This window comes from Peromyscus maniculatus, chromosome 4 (assembly GCF_049852395.1).
Source record: "Peromyscus maniculatus bairdii isolate BWxNUB_F1_BW_parent chromosome 4, HU_Pman_BW_mat_3.1, whole genome shotgun sequence".
Taxonomy (NCBI): Eukaryota; Metazoa; Chordata; class Mammalia; order Rodentia; family Cricetidae; genus Peromyscus; species Peromyscus maniculatus.
This window is the reverse complement of record NC_134855.1, coordinates 109,967,186-109,986,714: the sequence shown is the minus strand read 5'-3', so window position 1 is coordinate 109,986,714 and position 19,529 is coordinate 109,967,186. Positions and strand designations below refer to the sequence as shown.

Genomic DNA, 19,529 nt, shown 5'->3' with positions numbered 1-19,529 from the left:
CAAGTGCAGACCATCTCAGACACCTGCACTCAGGCCCATGGTCCTAATCATCCTCTATGCGGACCTGCTGGGTAACGCCACAAGGAACCCAAGAAGGGCTCCCACAGGACATACATTAACATCCCACAGCACCTAAGCTTTCTCCATTTTAGGTATAGGCCTTGAGTTACTGGAACCAGTCAACCCAGATTCCAGAAATTAGAAAATGCTAAGTACAGAGTCACAAGCTATTCATTGGGTGATGACTGTTTAACCAAGGAACGTTCCAACCCTGGTTTCCAGGGTAACTGATCACAGAAATGTCCCCATCTGATGGCAGCCAATGAGAAATGGTAATGGGCAACCACCCCCTTAGAAGTAAGATTAAGCCATGATTTCTAGAAAGTCCCTAGAAGTGAGCCAATCAGATTTGTACCCATACTAGCACCCCTAAATGATGTAACCTTGTGGTTTTTGCCTTTAAAACCTGAGCTTGCAGAGGGGCGGGCACCTCCTCCAGCCTCTACTGTGTTGGAAGGCTTGACAAGGTCCCTGCCGCAGGGCTTGAACTGCTTCAATAAACCTTGCTTTTGCATTCCTGCATGCTCGTCTTTGGTGGTCTATCTCTCGAGGTCTCGGTCTGGGCACAACAATGTCAGCTCTCAAATAAGCTACAAGCTTCACTGCCAGTAGGGTATTCCTGTTGACCAGGAGAGACTCCTTAGAAATAAGAGAAGGTAGCCGGATGTGCTGAGGTAGGCAGATTTCCACCAGTTAGAGGCCCGCCAGGGTTATATGAGATCCTGTTGGAAGCCACATACATCCACAAACAAAACAAAGAAACAAAAAACAAACAAAAACAAAAAAACAAAAACAAACAAACAAAACCAAGAGAAGGCAAAGACACCTCTGCCATGTCCTGAGCCCTCTATGATTCCACCAAATGCCTGTCCACGGCTAGAGGAGAATGAATGACTCCAACCTCCGCCTCCTTGTTTTTCAGCTGCTGGTCTTGCAGACTCCACAGACTCTGGACTGCAGAGCCCACCACCTGCCTACAGTCGTCTCAGGGCCTGTATTTAATTATCCTTGAGTGACTGAGGCACATGTGTGAGAAGCTCATCGTTAGGATGGCTCCCATCCTGATTTAGCTAAGCATCTCACTAATGGTGGACCTCAGGACTGGGGCTGAACTTCAAGGCTTTCACACAGAGGGACTCAGCCATCCCTTCCCCCACTTCTGTCATTTGCCCAGTTCTTTCCTTCTAAGAGTATTTCCAGACAGATATCTGGTCTCGGGCGTTGTATGTCAGAGCTGGGCAGCCTTCCCTTCCTTGATCTTCCAGAGAGGAGTAGATTTCTCTGCAGAACATCTGCATCAGCAACAACTTACCACCTGGGACTTTGTTAAAAATGTAAATTTCCAGGCCCCACCCCATTCTCAGAAATCAGCAACCCTCTGGGTGGGACCCTATCACTCTGTGTAATGAGTCTTCTAAGAGTTGCAGATTCAGCTGCCAGTGTGGGAACTCCTAAGGTCTTGTGCTAGAGCGGCCTAAGAGTCCAGCACAGCATCATCTAGGAACTGGTTCTAACAGGAGTTGGGGCTGGCAGATTCATGCGTACATTCAAGTCAAGGAGCTCTGCTCCAGGTCAAGAGGCAGCCAGGAAAACATGTGGGCTAGGCTGTAGTTTCCCTGGCGAATGTGGGTAGGACTCATAGGTGAAGGCAAAGGATGGAAATAGATTAGTGTAGCCAGATCCCAGTGTGGGGTAGAGTTCTGCAGAACCAGAGAGGTCACCTGGCTTAGGTGGAAATGAATCACAAAATGTTTGGGTCAGCTGGCCAAAGGTCCGGAAAAGCTGGGGTTCTGGATTAAGGCTCCTACTGGAGCAGACAGCAGTATAGAGCTATTTCCCTCCAGAGGCAGAGGACACTTTTAAGTCCTTAAAGGAGAAGAGGGTCGAGGGGGAGGATAAAGGCAGCATCCGGCAGTTCTCTAGAAGAACCGTCTGTAGGGGAGAGACGGGGTAGACCTAGGGTATTTACTTAAGTCTTTTTTTTTTTTTTTTTAAACTCTATCTCTCTGTCTCTCTGTGGGTGGGTGTGTACGTTTGGGTGCATGTAGAGGCTTGCCGTCAATCTTGGGTGTCATTTTTTTTTCACACATGAGGTATTTAATATTTATTATATTCTCCTCTGTTAAGCATTTTAATATTGACATTTTAAAAACACGTTGACAAGACAGCAAACGTTGGGGGTGTATCATCTACCCTTGAACTTCTACTCAGAAGGCTGACACACGAGGACCATGAGTTCAAATGTATCCCAGACTAACTGCTACCACTGGGTGTCATTCTTTAGGAGCTATCCACTTTTGTGATGTTCTCTCATTGACCTGGAACTTCCTGAGTAGGCTACGCTGGCTAGCCAGCAAGTCTAACCCCCAGCACTGTTACAAGTGAACGCCATCGTGCCTGGCTTTGTTTGTTTGTTTGTTTGTTTGTTTGTTTTGTTTTGGTTTGTTTTGGTTTGGTTTGGTTTTTCGAGACAGGGTTTCTCTGTGTAGTTTTGGTGCCTGTCCTGGATCTCGCTCTGTAGACCAGGCTGGCCTCGAACTCACAGAGATCTGCCTGGCTCTGCCTCCCAAGGGCTGGGATTAAAGGCATGCGCCACCACTGCCCGCCTATGCCTGGCTTTTTAATGCGTGTTCTGGGCACTGAACTCAGTCCGTCTTCATATTTGCACAGCAAATACTGTCTGAGTTGTCTCCCCAGCGATACTTTTCAGATAAAAATTCTTTATGCAGAACCGGAGTCAGAGCCTGTGAAAGGCGGGATCAGGTGGTGACCCCAGTTGCTCACTCTGGCCTCGTCTTATTGTTTAGCAGGCCAGCCGAGAAATTGTGATTGTCAGATAATGGAGTTTATTTCTAAGTAAGTAGAAAAATGCCCCAAAGGTCGGGTGGAAATGGTTGTGCGGACTTCTGTTACGATTTGACTCGGAGGTGCATTTTCAGCTAAGTCGTGCTGTTGAGACTTTGTGTTGTTTTTAGTTTTGTGAAGGATGTCTCAAGGTGCTATCCTTTCATCTGAGGTACAAGATTGACTGATTACTGCAGGCGATGGGTATCAGTTTCGGGTTTCACTGATGCATTTTACAAACAGGCATGTACTCTGTCCAAGGTAACAAGTGCACCAGTATGATAAGACCTGTTCTGGTCCATGGTGCCTCCTTATGCTGTTGACTATCAGCGTTGAAACACACCCACAAATTCCCCGCCCCACCTACACCTCCTGTGGACTCCTCCCTGACCTCAAGTTAAAGGCACTTGCTGAAGTCTTTGTCTCTAGGCTTCTCTCCTGCTTGGTGGAGTCGCTCCCAGAGAGCTCTCCTATATGGCCTGTGACTGTCATGAGTGCCTTAATTCCTCAGGCCTCTTGGAGTGGGATTTCCCTCAGCAGGGCTGGGTGATCCTCAAAGGCCGGCTGGTGGCACTGTCACAGCGGGGGCACCTGTGGGGGGCACCTGTGGGAGGGGATCGCTGTGGTTTCCATCAAGGCTTCTCATGATTTCTTGCCTTTCTACGGGACAGCTGCTCAGGGAAATTCCCACCAGGTGAGCAAGCATATGGCTGGCTGGGTGCCTTCCCTTACAATGGACACCTTTACAGGGTCAATTGCCAAGTGTGGCCTTTGGGGCCAAAAGGTTGAACCTGAAATTGCAGAGCCTGAGTTATGGGGGTTTTAAATGGGCTTTGGAGCTTAAGTTTCATTTTAATCAAGAGAATCTATTTCTAAGCTGTGCGTGGTGATGCACTTTTAATCCCAGCACTTAGGAGGCAGAGGTAGGCAGATCTCTGTGAGAAAAAGAAAATCTGTTTCTAAACCAGGCATGGGAGTTCACCATTGTAATCCCAACTCTTGGGAGAGACTCAGACAGGAAGACTGCCAGGGACGGCATAAGATGGCTGACATGCAGCCAGCAGAGACTGGAGAAAAGGGGACCCGAGATTGTGGACCATCAACCCTCCGTGTGTTCCCATCCAGATCTTCTGCTTAGCATGCCTCTAGAGGGCCAAGGCAGAAATGCCTACGTGACCCAAGGTCATGCTTTGTGGTGTGCACATGTCATGTCCTCCTCCATATAAATACTTCTTGTAACGCTAGTCTTTTTCTTCTATCTGATCTTCATGTTCTGTGTTCCTAGATCAATGGTGATTTCTGTGATGCAGGAAAGGAGTGAAGTAAATTTCACAGGAAATTATACAGAGGTGATCACCCAGGCTTGGGTTAAGGCAGTTACGTAGTTCATGGGAAAGAACCTGCAGCCTGAGGAAGCTTATTAGGCTTGGATAAACTGTACCGAATGTGTGGTCAACTATAGCACATGGTATGATGTGTATCAACACACTGCACTTAAATTGGCCATGATGAATAATTCAGCTTCTGAGGATATTCCAAGGGCATTGTGTAAAACTTGAGACCCTAGGGTATTGGCTGAAGACTGTGGATGGAGTAACATACAGATGGGATGACAAACTAAAAGTGTGGGAACCTAGAATAGGAGAATAGTGGCCTCCACCAAGAAAGGGAGATGGCAACTTTAATTCGACTTTTTTATTCCTCCTGAAGGAGTGTGGAGTTAACGTGACAATTGATGGAGTGATTGATTGCTACAAGCTTTATTGGGTTCCTAGATTAAAAGAAGCTGCCAGAAAAGGTGAGCTTCCTTTCAGAGAAACTCTGAAAATTAGATTAAGTCTTCCTTGGAATTGTTGGATATGGAAGGACAGAAGTTGCTGACTTTCAGGGACAGATTTCTTGTCTGAGGTCATTGTGGCCCACCAAACAAATGGAGAGGGAGGGAGGGAGAGGAGGAGGAGGAAGAGAGAAACTGAATCTGAATTCAGGACAGAAAAACACTTCCACTGGGGCTGGAGCAGTGGCTCAGTGGTTAAGACCCCTGGCTGTTCTTGCAGAGGACCTGGGTTTAAGTCCCAGAGCCCACATAGTGGCTCACAGACATCTGTAACTTCAGTTTCAGGGGTCTGACCCCTCTTTTGACTTGAGGGCAGTGCATGTGTACAGAGACATACATGCAGGAGGGAGGGAAGGAGGGAGGAAGGAGAGGAAGGAAGAGGGAGGGAGGAAGGAGGGAGGGGAGACGGGTGGGCCGGCAGGCAAGAAGAAAACTTCCTTTACAGCATGACCTTACCTCCAACTCCCCATCCCCCACCCCCACCCCCAGGAGCGCCTTTGTGGCTCAGCAGGGCTGAGTCCATTGAGTCACATAAGGGAAAAATAAAAAGGCAGTGGAAATAAACTAGTCCATGACCAGAGGTAAGAACCGAGGCTGTCAGAGGCAGGTATGTGAGATTAGCCATCCCTCCCTGCTTTGGATGAGCCCCAAGCCACCCTAGCAACAAGCCCAGGACCAGAAGCACAGAACAGAGACGAACCCTGCAGGGCGCTCATCATAGCTCCTATTTAATGTCAGTCGGATAGCAAACATTTATAAACTTTTTATATGACAAAACAAGTACATGCAAAGTTACAAATATAGAAAATGTGAAGTCCATGCAGATCTCAAAGACCAGCGAGGGGTCCACTTTGGATTCATAGACGGAACTGAGTGCATGTTGAGCCTAAGGGCCACACAATAAGCATTTAGTACCGGACGAAAGGGTCAGTGTGTTACATACTTCGGATGCATCAGAACAGAAGGCCCAAGCTTGTGGTTATACTTCATATATTCTACACAGAACACCTGCGGTGCAGGCCGATGCTATTGCAGAGTGGTGTACGTCTGCGCAGGGAAATATGGAGTAATTTAAGGAACAAAGTTTGCTTTACTTAAACAACGCTAACAGAATTTCTCTTTCCACTTTGAATGGCGCCTATTTCTCTCATCTGCAACCTAAGAGAATGTTTAGATTGTCTCTTTGTTGTCCGATTCAAATACAAGTATAGAAACAAAGGGGATGACCTAATTCTGGCTTTTGACAATTATGAGACAGAAATGAAGAAATGCTGTGTCTTGACTTTGCGTCCTAACCCTCTCCCCCTTCACAGGAGGCCCACGCTTTCACAGTGTGGGATCTCCTCAGAGTCAAAATCTCCTGGTTCAATCCAAACAAGGTTAAAAAGTCATTCTAGTTCCTAGGAAATGAACAAAGGTTTGCTTTCAAGGTTAGTAGGGTAATTTTTTTTTTCTGTTGCTTTAATCAGGTAGAGTTTATGTTAGTAAAGAAAGAATGCCACATATGGATGCTTTACATATCCCGGATGGGAGGATGTTTCTTAGGGCACCATGCCCAAACAATGACTTCTTTGGTTGTAGAACCCTTTGCCTATTTTAACAGTTACGTGTGTCTGTCACTGTGTACTCTGGGTAGAAGTCAGAGGGTCACATCAGTATTTACTCACTAGACCAAGGTAAAGCCCCGACTAGGCAGCGGTTACTTGCTGTTATATTCTTATTGGCCTGGCGTTAGCACTGGCCCACAACGGACTCAGTCAAAAGACCCTGGAGTGAATAGCATCTGGTCTACTGTACATTTCCCAGGGCCCACCAGTGCCAAGGGCATTAGCCTATGGGGGACAAAGAGAGAAGCAAGAATGAGACACCACCTCAATTAAAAGAGCTACAGGTGGGTAACCCCTCCCCCAGCCTAGACCACAAGAACGAGAGAGTACGAGGAGCGGGAAAGCCCCCCCTCATCCCACTATCAGGAAGATGAGGAAGGAGAGGAGGAGGATGACAGGGGGCGAGGAGAAGAGCACCGCGCTGGATCTCCTCCCGTCATAGTAGGCCTGGGACTCCTTCTGATACTGGGTGACACACATCTGCTCCACCACGCGCTCCATCATCTTGACGTCGGTCTCCGTGAAGTTCTCCCCCTTGGTGGTGGTGGTGACTGTGTGCTGCTTGATGGTGATATTGACGCAATCGTGCACGAAGTTGTTCTGATTGTTGTACTGATCCACGGGCCGATAGTACACTTGGTTAGGGTAACGGTTCATGTTTTCGCGGTAGTAGCGGTCCTCCCAGTCATTGCCAAAATGGATCATGGGCCTGCTCATGGCGCTCCCCAGCATGTAGCCACCAAGGCCCCCCACCACTGCCCCAGCCGCAGCAGCGCCTGCCACATGCTTCATGTTGGTTTTTGGCTTGCTGGGCTTGTTCCACTGATTGTGGGTGCCGCCTCCTTGACCCCAGCCACCACCATGGGGCTGCCCCCAGCCACCACCATGAGGTTGTCCCCAGCCACCACCATGGGGCTGCCCCCAGCCACCACCATGGGGCTGCCCCCAGGTGCCGCCACCCTGAGGTGGGTAACGGTTGCCCCCAGGGCTGCCCTGCCCAGGGTATCGGCTTCCACCGGTGTTCCAGCCTCCAGGCTTTGGCCGCTTCTTGCAGAGGCCAACATCAGTCCACGTAGCCACAAAGAGTGCGAGCAGCCAGTAGCCAAGGTTTGCCATGATGGCTGATCTGCAAAATGAAGAACAAGGCATCATTGTCCTGCACTCAGGCTGAAGCTACTTGACATCTGTTACAGAACAAATGTGTGATAGTCATGGCATCAACTGCCGCCCCCGCCTCCCCCCCCCCCCGGGGGGGGGGCGTTTCCTTGACAGCATTTAGGAGAAAAATGACCGTAAACCAAAGATACACAACTCATACTCATTCTTGTAGGACAAATGTCTCTATTCCCTGGAAACAAGAATTACCCCCCTCCAATTGGTAAATTAGATCTGGTCTGGGGGGAAAGCACTGCATGGTGGGGCGGGGCGTGGGGCGTGGGGCGTGGGGCGTGCCTATGACCCCAGCAGTTGGGAGAAGAGGCTGAAACAGAGGACTGTGAGTTCTAGACAAGTCTGGGCTTTGTAGCCCATGTCTCAAAAACCAAACCCAGAGTCCCTTGTCTGTTGCCCTTTTCTCTGGGCTACGGCAGCGTCTGGCACAGAGCGGGCCATAACAGACAGCTGTCGAGTGAAGGAATTAACATCCTCTGAGCATACTGAAGCCAAGAATCTCCTCTAAGGAATTCTCAACCCAAGTTTATTAGAGACAGGAAACATCTAGGAGTTAGCAGGCTCGCTTGAGAATTCCTCATTCTCTCCACAGACAAGAGAGACAGATGGGCTGGGCTGCCAAGAGTGGGAAAACATCGAGCTGAGTTTCCAAGTGCAGCGGTGGGATCCAAGAACAGGGGCCGAAGAACAAGAGATTACCAAACTGCATTGCCACATCCTAGGCCAAACCACACGCCCTGAAATGCCACTAAGCCATAAAATGGTAAAAGGCCACGCACAGTCACACTCTGGTGAGTCCTGCCTCCACCACTGACATTCCTGTTACACTGAAAAAATTAGAAAGTTAGTTTTCAATTAAATTGCACAATGTATATGAGAAAAGCCAGTAAACAATGAGCTAACATTCTGTTCATATTTCTAGTAAAATTATTGAAATGGAGTCATAAGTAAATCAAAATACAGTTAGAAAATACAAGTCAGATTTAAGGGCTGAGGCCATACCAACTGGGATTTCAGGAAGTTTCTTCTAGTGAGGGTTAGAGGGCAGGACACACTCCCTCCCACACCTCCAGTCCCCGTCTTTCAGTTGCTCCCTGGTCTGTCCCATTTTCTCACGGCCCAGTCCTTGGCCTCATGCTGCTCGTGTTTCAGGGAACCTAACTTGGGACTGTGCCCTCATTTTAGGCCTCAGTCTATCCTGGACTTGGTGATAAGCCTTATAATCCCGGGACATGGCTGAGCCAGGATGACTGAAAGTTCAGTATAACAGTAGGGGAAGGCGCTCAGTGACAGAGAACTTGCTTGGCATGTTCGAGGCCTGGGTTCAATCCCCAGCACCCCAATCAATCATTCACCAACCAACCAACCAACCAACCAACCAACCAACCAACCTCTCAGTCTAAAGGGCTTTTATGTACAGCACTTCATTTATGCTGCTGAGACAAGCCTAGCTATAAGTTCTTGAACTTCCCCTTTGTCACAGCACACATAAAATTCTACTAGCCACTCTTTTCAGTTCTCTTTACACTGAATCCTAAGCCCTTCAGCTTTCCACATCTTTCAGCACTACTACTATCTTAGGTGACGCCTCCATCACAGCTCATGTGAGTCCTTCCACAGCTGTCCATCTAGAATCTTGCCTGTCCCCCGACCCTGCCCTGCCCCAGCTCCTATCCTGTGTTTTCCTTGTAACATGTGGTCACATTGTACTGGTTCCCCAAGAGGCGTTCTTCTCTATCCAGTTTAAAATACAAAGTCCTGGCCACGTTGGCTGGGAAACACGGGACGTGCCCCCCCCCCCCCGCCCCCCCAGCCTACTCAAACCTGTTAGAAACAAAGAATACCCTCAGAGTTACACAAAGAAACATGTGCACAAAGCAACTTCTTTTTGAAAGAAGGGTATGCCAGAACCAAAATGGAGCCCCAGCAAGCACATGGCAGCCAGAAGTTGGCTTGGCTTTTATTCGAAGGCAGGTGGTGATTGTGTCTTTTCCTCGTTGGCTGGGGTCCCACCTCACAGTCTTTTCAGACGGGCTAGTTTTAAAAGAATCAGCACAAAGGGAATGAAAGAACGGGAGAAAGGTCGGCTGTCAGAGGCCATCAAGGTCTGGGAACGTGGCATCTGTAGGGGGCTGTGTGTAAACAAAGGCTTCACCGGGTAGGGGAGATGCAAAGATCTGTAAAGATGTTTTACAGGGTGTGCGGGGTGACTTACAGAATCTTGGCTCGCTGTCTTTGATAGGAAGCGAACATTCCCCATAAACCCCCAAAGTGGGTCCCGCCTCTGGGCCTTTGCACTTGCTGCTTCCTTGGCCTAGGTAGCCCCTCCCCCAACCACTCACGTGGCTCTCAGATGGTGGGGGAGAGGCTCCTCATACCATGTGGTGTAGCACCCCTTTTCCTGTCTGCTTCTTCTGCTTCATTTCTTTCCAGAGTAAACAATACACGTGACACACTAGCTCTTGTGGACCTATTGTCCATTTTCTCCACCAGGGGCCGGTTCCTCCAGGGCAGAGTCTTGGGTCTGTTTACAGCAATGGCCCCAGACACAGTGCCTGATCCATAAACATGCACAGTCAATGCTGAAGGGATGGCTACAAAGACATCTTTACTGAAACGGAACTAACAAGCCGCTAGGAGTAAGTAAGTATTTGCAATGGATGCCTTTCCTCCCAGGGCCAGCTAACAACCGCACTGAACTAACCAAACATTTACTTCGTAGGCCAGCCACTGCGGCAGGCTCGGGCTGGCTGAAGAGACAGTATTCTATGATACAGAAGGGTGGGAGCCAGAGGAGGCTGCTGGGAATCCTGCCGATGCTTCTTTAAGGCTGTGTGGGAGCCAGGCGGGGTGCGGCTCAGCGGAAGGGCATTTGCCTACACATGCCCTAGTATCTGTCTACAGCGCTGCAAAGAAAAGGTGCAGTTCTGTGATCTGGGGAGACACGGGTGTGGGAAATGACACCACACAGCCATAAGGACATGGGGGGGGGGCGGATGCAGAAGGGGGGACAGAAGGGGGACAGCGTTAGAGAGAGAGGGTGGGGTTAAAGGGACACTGGCAGATCTGAGGACACCTGAGCCTGGAGCTGTAGAGTACAGTGGAAAGACAGGCGGGGGTCAGGTAACAGGGCCATCCACACAAACCTCAGGGACAGGTTACACCCGCCATTCTTGGTCTAACGTTACCACGTCTGTCTCCTTTAGTCTCACGACTACCTGCTCTATGGAGACAACAATAGGGAGTGCCCTTGCAGCCTGCCCTCCTGTCTGGATGCTGGTTCTATGGCAGCCCTAACGATTCGGCCTGTGAAAGGCCTGACCTGGCTCTGGAGGCATCACGAGCCACTGAAGAGTTTGGGTTCTTTTTCGGAAAGAACATTCATGAGGCAGGGACTGTGTGTACACGCGTGCATGTCTAGGCGTGTATGTGAACACAGAGCAGGGAGGCTGAGTCTTAGGCCACTGAGGTAAGGCAGCTGAGGTGGGAGGAGAGCCACGCGAGTCCGTGGGCAGCCTCTGGGGGGCGTGCAGTGGCAGATGTAACTGAAAGAGCCATGTGGGACCCCCGCTTCTGGACTAAGCAGCCACATGGACAGGACGTGGAATGGGCGTCCAATCTAGGGGGAGGTGGGGAAAGGGGTTGTTTCTGGCTACACTATTGTCAACCAACACGTGGGCCAAGAGCTCCAAGTGTCCAGGGATGAGGAACCACCCCCAAGCCGTGACATCAGCCTGGGAGCTGTCCCCTAGACACCTAACACGACATCACAGCCACGGGCACCCGGGCCCGCCAGTACTGAAACTGACATTGGATGATGCTGGAGAATTGTAAAACATATCAAGACAGGATCATTTCAAAATCAATTGAGAGCAAGAAAAGCAACATTTAAAATCATGAAATTCGTTTACAGAATCATTTCTAAAGAGGGCCTCAAACCTTACACAAGACCTAGGCGAGCCTAGATATTGAATTCTAAGCCCTCATTCTACAACTAGGGCCACCCAAGTGAGCAGTTCCTGGGCTGTGGATGTGGCGAGTGGCAGAGCATTTGCCTGGCTTCCAGCTCCAGCACTATAAAAGATTGTTGGTTCACTAGGTTGCTGGGAATAGAGATTAGGTTTCCGAGTCCATGGCTGGTTGTAAAGTCATCTGAGATATTTTAGTAAGTACTTAATAAAGGTCATAAACTATTTTTCACTAAGAAGAACACTCCCAGAACAATAGCAATAGAAGTTTCCTTAACTTGATAAACATTACAATAAAACCAGGAAACATAATGATCTTTGAAAACATTCAAGATCAGAAGCAGATTAAAAAAAGGGTGGGGGGAGGAAGAAAGAAAAAAAGAAACAAAAAACAAACTTCCATTGTTCTCAAGGTGCTGCCAATGTCCTGTGTAAAGAGGAAGAAATAGCAGGAACCACGAGGAAAGGGCAAACTGACATCATTTGCAATTAACCAGCTCCCAACAGAAAATACAGAAGAAGTAGATAAGGCTAGGGTGTTCCACACCTTTAGTTACAGCACTCGGGAGGCAGAGGCAGGAGGATCTCTCTGAGTTCGAGGCCAGCCTGGTCTACAAACTGAGTTCCAGGGCAGCCAGGGCTACACAGAGAAACCCTGTCTCAGAAACCAAACCAAACCAAACCAAGCCCAAACAAACAAAAATTTAGCAAGGTTGCAGGTTACAGGATGAATAGAAAGAAGGAAGATTTTATTTGGCGTTAATTTTCAACGGGTAGGAGTCTATCACTAGGGGGCGGGGTGGGGAGCGTGGCTCAAGGCAGGAAGGAATGGTACTACAGCAGCAGCTGAGCGCTCACATCTTGATCCCCAAGCAGGAGGTGGGGGGGAGGGAGGGAGGGAGGAAGGGAAGAATGGAAGGAGGAGAGAATTTGAAATGGCAAGAGTCTTTTGAAATCACACAGCAGTGACATATTTTCTCCAGCAAGGCCACACTTCGTAATCCTTCCCAAATAGCCATCAACTTGGGATCAGACACTCAAACGCCTAAGACTTATGGGAACATTTCATTCAAATCACCACAGTGAGTATACAGAAACCAACATAATTTCTATACCAGATATAATGAACTAGGAAAAAAAGATATCCACATAGCAAGCAAACTATAAAACATCTAGAAATGACAAAACTAAACAAAAGAGGGTTTTTTTGTTGTTGTTGTTTGTTTGTTTTTTGTCTTTTGGTTTTTGTTTTTTTGGCAGAAAATTCTAAACTTTAATTCTAGGTTGATTTTCTGAAGAGCTTAATAAACTCACATGGAAAAAAAGATGTGTCTATTAATTACAAAGCCAACCTTAAAAGAAGAACTGAGGGGAGAATGTGGCACACCAGACTTAAATCATACCACTAAAAACATACCATAAAGCCATTAAAATTCAGAAACAGACCAACAGTCTAAAGTTCAAATATGGACGCATGCATACATTCTGTAACAAGGACTTGATATACCAATGGGTACCACAAACCAATAAGGAAGAAAGCTTTGACGTTTCTGAGAAACGGAAGAAAAATAAAAATGGATCCCTAATCCCGTGTGCAAAAGTAGACTCTAGATAGGACCAAAGACCTAAACATGAGTGAGGCAGAGAGTGCCCTGCCAGAATCCAGCTCTCAGGAACCTAGATAACACTGCTGAGTTTCAGCCAGTCCGATGGAGTGAGACCCAGCTCTAAAAGGTGGAACAATAAACAGGCCATTGAAGTGATTAGTAGTCCAAAATACAAATGGTCAACAGACATCTGAAAAAAGGTTCACTATCACTGGTTGTCAGAGAAATGGGATAAAGAAAATGGGACTTCATTCAGCATAATGAAAAGCAAAATCATGCCATTTGGAGGACAATGGATGCAACCAGGGATTAACATTTTAAGTCAATTAAGTCAGGCAAATGTTGCGTGTTTTCTCTCACATATAATTCCTAGATTTGACACAGATACATAAAACAGTGTCTGTCTGTCTGTCTGACATGAAAGGATGAGTGAACCTATCTAGGGGACTAATGAGAGGCAGGAGGAAGAGAAAAGGGAAGGTAGGAGGCATGGTTTGAGTATATTATATATTTGTATGAAAATGTCCTTATATAACTCAATTCTACGTACAGTAACTATGTTAATTCAAAAGCTTCTGTATGCCCTACTACCGCCCTTATTGTGTATGCCATGGTATATGCATGTGTGCATGCAGGTGAGCATGCATGTGTGTGCATGTGGATGTGGAGGTCTGAAATGACTGCTGGGTGTCTTCCTTTATTGTTTTCCATATTATTATTATTTTCCTGATGGGGTAGGGCTCTCGCTGCACCGGAAGTTTACTAACTCAGCCAAGCTGGCCGGCCTGTGAGCTCTTGAGAGTCATTTGTCTCTGTCTTCTGGTGATGGGTTAGAAGACTGTGCAGCTGTGTATCAACAAACAAACAAACAAACAAACAAACAAAACCACCCTTAAACATGGCGGCTGTAGGCTGGACATGAGAAAGGGAAAATAGCCTCAGAAAGAGAAAGCTTTAGATCAGTGGTTCTCAACCTTCCTAATGCTGTGACCCTTTAATACCTCATGTCATAGTGAGCCTCAACCATCAAATTATTTTCATTGCTACTTTAGAACTCTATCTTTGCTAGTGTTATGAATCATAATGTAAATATCCGATGTACAGGATGGTCTTAGGTGACCCCTGTGAAGGGGCCATTTGACCTTCAAATGAGTTGTGACCTACAGGTTGAGAACTGCTGGTTTAGAGGGACAGTAACTATTTATTTTGTGAATTAGAAATCTTTGTGAAATAGGCACCCTTTCCATTAACATATAAATTACCACAATGAATCTATTCAACGAATCTTTATTGAGTAACTAGTATATGCATTTTAAAAAGTAGAGCTAGGTGTGGTGGCATATGCCTGTAATCCTAGTACAAGAAAAAATTTTCACTAATGTGTGTGATGAAAACAACATCTATGCCGTTCTTAGATTGTTCTGGGACCTTACAGAGTTGTGATTTCCTCTGTGAAAACTATGGAAAATCACCTAGAAAGGCCTTTGGCCAGGGGCTGGGTGGGGGGTAAGGATAAGTGGGCTCACTAGAATGGCAGTCTTTGAAATCTGCAGCATCTAAAGACATGGTGGGGCGGGGGCTGGAGAGATGGTTCAGTGGTTAAGAGCACTAGCTCCTCTTCCAGAGGACCCAGGTTCAATTCCCAGCAAGGCAGCTCACAACTGTCTGTAACTCCAGTTCCAGGGGATCTGACACCTTCATAATAAATGCACGTAAAATAAATTTAAATAAATTATCTTAAAAAAGACAACAGTGGGGTAAACATTCCATTCACAATGACATTAAGAAACTCAAAATTATCAAGGATTCATCCTCAAAATAAACAGCAGACTTACTGAGAGAAGCTATACAGTTTTGCTGAGATATTAAAAAAAAAGACTAGAAAAAGCAAAAAGACATGTATTAATGGAATTTAGAAATCAATATAAAAGAGATTCCAATTACATTAAAATAACTCAGAGTCATCATTCTTATCTAAATTCAGAGGACTTTAAGAAGCATGATGCCGTGACACATAAAAAGGATGCAGGGTATGGTGTTCCACCAACATAATCCCAGCGGCTGCAAGGTAGATGCAGAGGGGTCAGGAACTCAAGACCAGCTCTGCTCACACAGGGAGTCAGAGGCCAGGCTGGGCTACGTGAGTGGGGCAGGCTCAGTCTTCTCTGCCTGCCTGTCTAAAAAGGACTGGATGAAGGATGTAGCTCAAGGCTGGAGAACTTGCCTGGTACATGTAAGACTCTGAATATGGTCCCCAGCACTGAAAAAAAACAAAACAAAATAAAATAAAAAGCCCTAAAAAATGAAGAAATGATCGTGTGGGAGGAGAATTCAGAGCACACTGGCCGGCCATGTCTTAGAATGCAAAACTGCACACACATACACACAGACACAATACGCACACACACAGAGACACACACAGAGGCACACACATACACACAGACACTACACACACACACACACACACACACACACACACACACACCAGTGCTCCACTCCTCCTCCATCCCGGGGGAAATTTCCCATTTCTCTTGTGCTCAGTAGAATTGATTCATTTCTCATCATTAAAGGAACCGGATCAAGCTATGTAAGATGACAGAAAACATTTTAGTGGTTTTAACTGGTATCTTAAGGCCCATCTCTGGATCAAGGGTAAAGGGTCTCTAAGCTTGCTCATCATCAGAACTACTTGAAGAACTTTTGAAAAAAAAAAAATCAGAAATCCTCCCAGGACAGTCTGGAAGTGTTGAATGATGGAATCTGAGAGGTTGGAAAAAGCCTACCACGAAGGCCGCCCTCCTTCCCTTGCTAAGCTATGGAACCCCACATTTACACTTATTCTGCTTTCTGTTAAGAGGGTGCAGCTCCCTCGAAGCAACCACATGATACAGAGGTAGCAATGAGCAGAATATCCTCCAACCAAAAGGATTAGCTTAACACACGGGGACAGAAGCTCTCCTTGGCCTAAGAGCGAGTGCACACACTATCCACTTAGGTGTTATTGTGTAACACTGTAGCCATCTCTGCATTAGACAGGATGCATTTTAAAGTGTTTATTATGCAGTAGCTCACAGATCCCTTGAGAGGATGGAATGGGAAAGTAAAAATCATCATTCAGAAAACCCAGCTGGGTGTGGTGGCTGGTGCTTGGCTCTGAACTTCTAACAGGAGTGCAAGTTTGTATATAGGGAGTTTCAGGTCAGCCCAGGTATATGAAACCCTGCCTCAAAACAAGCAAAATCAAACCACCACCACCACAACAACAACAAACCAAGAACAAACAAAAGGAAAAACCTAAATTGAGATCTGGCACAGAAATGTCTATCTGTTATTATTATTTTTTAAATGCTTGCAGTTCCCTAGCCCAGCACAGTCCCAGAGAAAGCTGTGGCCTTTGTCCTCTGGAATCAAGCTGACTTTACAAGAGATCAGCGCACATCGAGGCGTAAGTCCCACATTACTAGGTAGCCTCTGGAGCAAGCCTGGTACTTAGTCTTCCATGGCCCCCACACCCCAGACAGACCTCCCCCGAGACCACCAAGATTCACAGGGCACTTACAATCTGCTGCGGTTCTCCTAACCTGGACCGGTACCACCAGGAAGGCAGAGTATTTCAGCTCAGTTGAAACTGTTCGGTTTTGAAATATATTCAGGAGTCCTTCAAAACACACACAAAAGGAAAATTAGAATTGATAAATAAATCTATGAATCGAAAGACAATCTAGTCTAATATACAAATTACCAAACCACTAATAAATACAGTTACATAAAATGGAGCAGTATTTGAAAATGGAAATATAAGCTCAGCTCGGCTCAAATACATTCCAAAATGTAAACATGGCATGGTCTATGTCATTTTAGAAACTAAAAAAAACTATACCTGGGCTCAATCCCTAGTATTTCAAGAAAAGAAGTCTGTGAACTGTCTCCCCCACCCCCACCTCCACCCCTAACAAGCAGAGGAAAGAGTCCCTCCACAAACATACAGTTAAGATCAGAGGCACTTTCCCAGCCCTTTCATTCCTGCTCTCCTGGGTTTTCACATGGAGTCCAGGAGAGGCTAGGTCTCCTAACCTATACTCTGACTCTCAGTTTCCCCAGTGACACACATGGATCCCAAATGAAGAGTGTTCAGGATCCCCAAGGTTCCTTTCACGAACCTGCCATAGCTTTCTTAGCGGCTCAGCCGTTAAACATTTAGATTGATTCTCAGTTGGTTCTAATTTTAAGTCACTGCTTGGCATATGGCTCCCATAGCCCTTTGTCCTATCACAGGTAAGTTGCCAGAAGGGTTTCTGGGTCACAGCTCACAACTAATAATACCTCACCAGATTGTTCCACTGCAGGGTACAGGGGCTCATGCCTGTAACCCAGCATTCTGGGAAGCACCAGGGAGGATTGCCACAAATGTGAGGCCTGCCTGGTCCACATTGCAAATTCCAGGCCAGCCAGGACTACATATTGAGAGCCTGTTATGAGCTGTTATGAACTCAGAAAGATGAAAACACTCCAAACTAACCAATGAACCAAACAAAAAAGCCCCCACTGACTTACAATACCCTGTTAAGTGTGAATGGGAAACAGAATAGTATACATTCAACATCAAGTTTTACACAAACCACTCATCTTTGCAATAAATGCCAGACACAGATAGCATTTTCTCCTAAGAATGAACCGAAGAGTCTGCAGAGCTAGCTCAGCACTTCAGAGCACTGGTTGCTCTTCCAGAGGACCTGGATTTGGTTCCAAGTTCTCACGTGGTACTGGGCTCACAACCATCCATAACTCCAGTTTCAGGGCATCCAACACCCTCTTCGGACCTCCACAGCACAGGCACATACATGCATATGTGGATACAAAACACCCATACACATAAAATAAATACTTAAGTCTTAAAAAAAATGAACAAAAGGAACCTCAGGGCTGAGCGGTGGTGGCGCACGCCTTTAATTCCAGCACTCGGGAGGCAGAGCCAGGCGGATCTCTGTGAGTTGGAGGTCAGCCTGGTCTACAGAGCGAGATCCAGGACAGGCACTAAAACCACACAGAGAAACCCTGTCTCAAAAGACCAAAAAAAAGGAACCTCAGGAAATGTCACGTCATAAAGTTGATCGTAATGCCATCTTTCTACCTGAATGGTGGTTTCAGGCAACCTCTCAGGGTTGCTGTTGACATTGTTTTTGTCTATTTAGTAGATGTAAACACAACAAACAAACTTGCTTTAATTTGCATCTTGTTCTGCATCTTATTCAGAAAAATGACTCATCATTTAGTCCCTGTTATAAATAATATGGAAAGCTTGTGCCAGATACAAATAAAACACAAATCACCTCTTAGCTTTCTGCTTCCTTCCCGTCTCTGAAGCTCTCAGGGGTGTGTGTGTGTGTGTGTGTGTGTGTGTGTGTGTGTGTGTGTAGGGAAAGTAGTTCATTGAATAGTTAATTTTTCCAGATGTCTGATATTTTAATCCAAAATTCTGGCTGTTTGTTATGTAATTAGATTTGCACAAGTCTTTAATTCCACACTACCAGGAGTTTCTCTTAATGAAATGGGGAATTCGGCACACGGGCAACTGCTATTAAACCACGATATTCAAAGTACAAGAAAATAAGACGGCCATGAAAACGCCGAGGTAGGACAGTGAAATCCCGCGGCAGGGCAGGGCACGGCGTTGGGTACGGGACTGAGAGATGCTAAGGACTGACGAGACCACGGTGGTGTAAAATTATGTTCGCTGTAGCTATTACAAAGGGAGAAGAAAACGGCAAACGACAGTCAAAAGATGCCACCCCACCCCTCAACCCCCATTCCCGAGCGATGCTGGGCAGTGAACCGGGCTCGGGAGGAAGGGCTGGCTCCGGGCCTCTCCTGGGGTTCTGTCCCTCCAGGGGACGCGCAGCAGCTGGCGCACGGTCACCACCCAGCCAGGCTCGGCCTCAGCCCCGCGGCCTCAGCGGCCCGAGAGCCGGAGCAAGCCGGGCTTGGCTCGGGGAAGGCCGAGGGCTCGCCGAGGCCTGGCTCCAGCACTCCTTTCCCAGGCCAAGCTTCAGAAGCCGCTTACCTGCCACCGACGCGCCCTGCGGACCCGGTCTGCTGCTCCGACGCCGCGGGGGAGCGGGGCGGGGCAGGGAGTCAGGAGGGGGGCGGGGCCGGAGGGGGCGGGGCGTGCCTGCTCACCAATGGCCGCGCCGCTTCTCCCTCGGGGGGGGGAAATGAGTCACCGCTCCGGACTGGCTTAAAGACTCGTATCTGTCTAAACCACCTCCAGGTGTCATCACTCCCTGACGTCGGTCACCGACTATAAAAATCATCTTTAATGGGAGACTGGTCCAGAACCCAGTTACATAATGGGGAAGGCGAGAGAATGAAAGGTTACCTAACGGAGCGAGAAAGCCATCGCTGGAACTTTAGTAGCAAGAAATTGCCAAAGAGGAAG

The 19,529-nt window shown here is 47.3% G+C and overlaps 1 protein-coding gene across 2 annotated transcripts; it reads right to left on the bottom strand.

Annotated features, from left to right (window-relative positions):
• Window positions 1-5,443: 5,443 nt before the first annotated feature.
• Window positions 5,444-19,269, bottom strand: Prnp (prion protein (Kanno blood group)). 2 transcript variants are annotated; one of them, XM_006983992.4, is made up of 3 exons: window positions 19,155-19,269; window positions 16,653-16,751; window positions 5,444-7,474 (listed from the first exon to the last, which is right to left on the bottom strand). In XM_006983992.4, the coding sequence occupies exon 3, from the start codon at window positions 7,462-7,464 to the stop codon at window positions 6,700-6,702; it is 765 nt and encodes a 254-aa protein (XP_006984054.1). In that variant the 5' UTR covers window positions 7,465-7,474; window positions 16,653-16,751; window positions 19,155-19,269; the 3' UTR covers window positions 5,444-6,699. The 2 variants fall into 2 exon arrangements, with proteins under 2 accessions (XP_006984054.1, XP_076426799.1); XM_076570684.1 differs by lacking the exon at window positions 19,155-19,269 and adding an exon at window positions 18,424-19,014.
• Window positions 19,270-19,529: the final 260 nt, after the last annotated feature.

What these genes read in the sequence shown, in the direction of transcription:
- Prnp (XM_006983992.4), bottom strand. Translation starts at nt 7,464, where the DNA reads ATGGCAAACCTTGGCTACTGGCTGCTCGCACTCTTTGTGGCTACGTGG.